Source organism: Camelina sativa, chromosome 8 (genome assembly GCF_000633955.1).
Source record: "Camelina sativa cultivar DH55 chromosome 8, Cs, whole genome shotgun sequence".
Taxonomy (NCBI): domain Eukaryota; kingdom Viridiplantae; phylum Streptophyta; class Magnoliopsida; order Brassicales; family Brassicaceae; genus Camelina; species Camelina sativa.
The window spans coordinates 1,076,164-1,080,446 of record NC_025692.1 but is presented as its reverse complement, the minus strand read 5'-3'; the positions used below and the strand labels follow the sequence as shown (position 1 = coordinate 1,080,446).

At 39.4% G+C, this 4,283-nt stretch overlaps 1 protein-coding gene across 2 annotated transcripts in view; it reads left to right on the top strand.

The window, feature by feature from the left end:
- Positions 1-3,716, top strand: part of LOC104705452 (serine/threonine-protein kinase EDR1) — a 4,849-nt gene extending 1,133 nt beyond the window's left edge. Inside the window, exons 2-12 of one of the 2 annotated variants that reach the window (XM_010421465.2) lie at positions 252-692; positions 860-963; positions 1,082-1,676; positions 1,798-2,077; positions 2,312-2,352; positions 2,502-2,570; positions 2,669-2,769; positions 2,934-3,012; positions 3,120-3,287; positions 3,393-3,442; positions 3,518-3,716. In XM_010421465.2, coding sequence (XP_010419767.1) covers positions 252-692; positions 860-963; positions 1,082-1,676; positions 1,798-2,077; positions 2,312-2,352; positions 2,502-2,570; positions 2,669-2,769; positions 2,934-3,012; positions 3,120-3,287; positions 3,393-3,442; positions 3,518-3,698 — 2,109 coding nt within the window. In that variant the 3' untranslated portion in view covers positions 3,699-3,716. The remainder of the gene's footprint in view (positions 1-251; positions 693-859; positions 964-1,081; positions 1,677-1,797; positions 2,078-2,311; positions 2,353-2,501; positions 2,571-2,668; positions 2,770-2,933; positions 3,013-3,119; positions 3,288-3,392; positions 3,443-3,517) is intronic. The other variant, XM_019228235.1, reaches the window with a different exon arrangement.

The following is a 4,283-nucleotide window of genomic DNA, read 5'->3' as shown; positions in this document are numbered from 1 at the left end:
GGGGGGGGGGGGGGTTTAGGGAGTCTGATCATTCAATTAGCCAGGGTTTTAGAGGAATTAGGATCTTGCTGCAATTGATTACTGCTACTGCTTGCACTTGGATTCAAGTACTTCTTTTGAGTCCTGGTTGTAAAAAACTTTCCATTTTTGGGGTGGGAGTTACGGAGGTTTAATCAATGTTGATTGTTTCAGCCTTGATGATGACAATGGGAGACTTAAGCTGATCGTGCTCTTGTTTGATTTTCATGTAGGGACATAAGGTTATTAACTATGATCAGAAAGTCAGGGATGGTTTTTACGATGTGTATGGGATTACGTCCAATTCTCTTTCACAAGGGAAGATGCCACTTCTTGTGGATCTTCAAGCTATCTCTATTTCAGACAATGTTGATTATGAGGTCATTTTGGTTAACCGATTGATTGATCCTGAACTGCAAGATCTAGAGAGGAGAGTATCCGCTTTGGCTGCGGAATGTCCAGAATTTGCTCGTGGTCAGGTGTCAAGTGATTTAACTCAGAAAATTGCAAATATAGTTGTAGAGCAAATGGGTGGGCGCGTTGAGAATGCTGATGAAGCATTGAGAAGGTGGATGCTTCGAAGCTATGAACTAAGGAATTCTTTGAACACTACTATTCTTCCACTTGGACGAGTTAATGTTGGTCTTGCACGTCACAGGGCTTTGCTTTTCAAGGTTACAACAAATCCTTTCACTTGTTTCTAGCGTTGGTCTTAAACCTCTTGATTTTCTTATTCTAGTGGATAAACTCATTTATTTCCTTTTTCTATCTCCGAGTTTCCTTGTTGATCATGGTTAGGAGATGTAGGGTGAATCTAATTACTCCCTCCTCTGTTTTTTAGGTCCTTGCTGATAGGATTAATCTCCCATGTATGCTTGTAAAAGGCAGCTACTACACTGGAACTGATGATGGGGCTGTGAACTTGATTAAACTAGATGAAAAAAGGTAATTCTTTGATTGCTGTATGCAGCCTTATGTTTGCATTCTAGAGTCCTGATATTGGGCTCAGTTTGTACGTGATAGTGTGATTTTTGCAGAGTTCTAATTCATTCTTCCCATGCAGTGAATACATTATTGATCTAATGGGTGCTCCTGGTGCTCTGATTCCTGCCGAGGTTCCAAGCAGTTTTCTTCCAGTTGCTTGCACAGATACAAGAGTATTTCCTGAGGATCTGGTCTCGTTTCAGCATTCAACCCCTGAAGTTGAGAAAGAGATTGAAACGCCAGCATTTTCAGTTTTGGGGGAAACAGATTCCAGATCTGGTATGGTGGCAAACTTCTTAACTGGAAACCATAAAGAAAACAGTGACAGAAATGCTGTTGAAAAACATCAAACAGAGAGATTTGAGCATGATTTTGGAAAGCTAATGCAATCACAGCAGATATCTGGTGAAAATTTGCCTCCATTTTCTGGGAAACCGACATGTGCTCAGAAAGTTAAAGTTAAGAATGTCTCCAAGTATGTCATAAGTGCAGCAAAGAACCCTGAATTTGCGCAGAAATTACATGCCGTCTTGTTGGAAAGTGGTGCATCACCTCCCGCAGATTTGTTTATGGATATTAACCCGCACAACTTGAGGGGGAAGAATTTGCTTCAACAAGTCAGCGAAGATAGTAGCGATTCTGAGGTTTCTGGTGTTCCATGTTACCCAGAGAAGGTATTATTAGGATACACATCATTTCACATCCTGCACAATTGTTTTCATTCATTTTTACGTGCCTTCTTAATCTATCTTAAGACTCTTTAAGTCTTTAATTGTTTCCATCTGCACTGCATAGGTCGCAAATCATTTAGCTAAACAACAGATAGAATCTGAAAGGAACCCCAAAGCTGAGACTTACCAACAATCAGTGGAGGTCAATTTGTCAATGAAGAGAAACTTTGATGTGGATAATATTGGTAAAGTTTCTTCATCCGAAAATATAGAGATTGGCACTGCTGATGGGGAGTCTACTGTTTGTGATAGTCATGACCAAGGAATTAATCCATTGCTCGGCGAAGCTGCAAAGTGGGAAATTATGTGGGAAGATCTTCAGATTGGCGAGCGCATTGGTATTGGTAAGGTTTGGTTTATCAGATAGTAGATTCGCGGTTTGCCAGTATCATGCACTATAAACTGAAGTTGTAGCCGTGATAGCCTTTCGATGAAGCTTATTTCTTACTAATTGTTAGCTACCATTATGCTTGTGGATAAGATTTTTACATCCAAACTATTCAGTTTGATACACCAAAGTAGATCCTTATTATCCCGAACTAAAAGATGTGTTTGTTCTTGTGCTATTTCTGTCGCAGGTTCATATGGAGAAGTTTATCGTGCAGAGTGGAATGGAACTGTGAGTTATGTTTTGTAGTCTTAAATCCACTAATCCTTGCAATGCTCTTTAATATGCAATTTCTAAAACCTCTCTCACATTTGCTTCCAATGAAGAGAAGTGCTATTTTAGTCATAAAGTTCTTGGACTGATTGTCTTTCTCCTTTCAGGAAGTGGCTGTCAAGAAGTTTCTGGATCAAGATTTCTCTGGTGATGCATTGACACAGTTCAAATCTGAAGTAACTCCAAATCATTTATTCATAGACATCTTATTTTCTGTGAAATTACCTGCAACCGGTTTAATCATGCTTTGATTGTTTTCATTTTGTTCCAATAGATTGAAATTATGTTGAGGTTACGCCATCCAAACGTTGTTCTTTTCATGGGAGCTGTTACTCGGCCGCCAAATTTCTCCATTCTGACAGAGTTCCTACCCAGGTTTGATCCTCCCATATTCTTCTTGTATAACAACTTAGCCTGCTAGTTTGATTTATAGTCCTCCTTTATACATGGAGTAATCCTTTTTTAACCAGGATGTCCGTTTGTTGTTTGCAGTTTTCTTTATTCTTCTAAATGGGTTAGAATTTTATAATATTATGCAGGGGAAGCTTGTATAGATTACTCCATCGGCCAAATCATCAGCTTGATGAGAAGAGGCGAATGCGGATGGCTCTTGATGTGGTATAAAATGAGTTGCTCTGGTTAAAAATTAAAAGGAAGGATCTAAAAAGTTATCGCTTTATTGCTAAAAATATCTGACACTTGTTTTCTTTCTGATGGCATTGCAGGCGAAAGGAATGAACTACTTACACACCAGCCACCCGACTGTTGTACATAGGGATTTAAAATCTCCAAACCTTCTTGTTGATAAAAATTGGGTTGTGAAGGTTTGTGATTTTGGATTGTCCCGGATGAAACACCACACGTATTTGTCCTCAAAATCAACTGCAGGAACGGTTAGTTATTATCTTAAATAGAACTATTTCTCAATCATGAACTCTGTGTTGCAAAGACCAGCGGAGAAACTTACTATACAAGATGTTCTATTAATGAGTGTGCAGCCTGAGTGGATGGCTCCAGAAGTGTTGAGGAATGAACCGGCTAATGAGAAGTGAGTGAAATTTAAAACACTATGAGAATCTTATTAAATGTTACTACAGAAATATTGACTGGTGTGCTTGCTCAGATGTGACGTGTACAGCTTTGGTGTTATATTGTGGGAATTAGCTACTTCACGTGTCCCCTGGAAAGGTTTGAACCCGATGCAAGTCGTTGGAGCTGTGGGATTCCAGAATCGACGCCTTGAAATTCCAGATGATATTGATCCAACAGTTGCACAGATAATACGTGAATGCTGGCAAACGTAAGTTCAATTTCATAATTCAAATCCTTATTAGAGCTGTAGTGCTATAAAACCATCACTATAGAAACTAGTAAAATTCGGTGAAGTGGGTTGTGGTTGTCACACATATTTAGGCGGGGGTTAAGCTGNTTGTTGATAAAAATTGGGTTGTGAAGGTTTGTGATTTTGGATTGTCCCGGATGAAACACCACACGTATTTGTCCTCAAAATCAACTGCAGGAACGGTTAGTTATTATCTTAAATAGAACTATTTCTCAATCATGAACTCTGTGTTGCAAAGACCAGCGGAGAAACTTACTATACAAGATGTTCTATTAATGAGTGTGCAGCCTGAGTGGATGGCTCCAGAAGTGTTGAGGAATGAACCGGCTAATGAGAAGTGAGTGAAATTTAAAACACTATGAGAATCTTATTAAATGTTACTACAGAAATATTGACTGGTGTGCTTGCTCAGATGTGACGTGTACAGCTTTGGTGTTATATTGTGGGAATTAGCTACTTCACGTGTCCCCTGGAAAGGTTTGAACCCGATGCAAGTCGTTGGAGCTGTGGGATTCCAGAATCGACGCCTTGAAATTCCAGATGATAT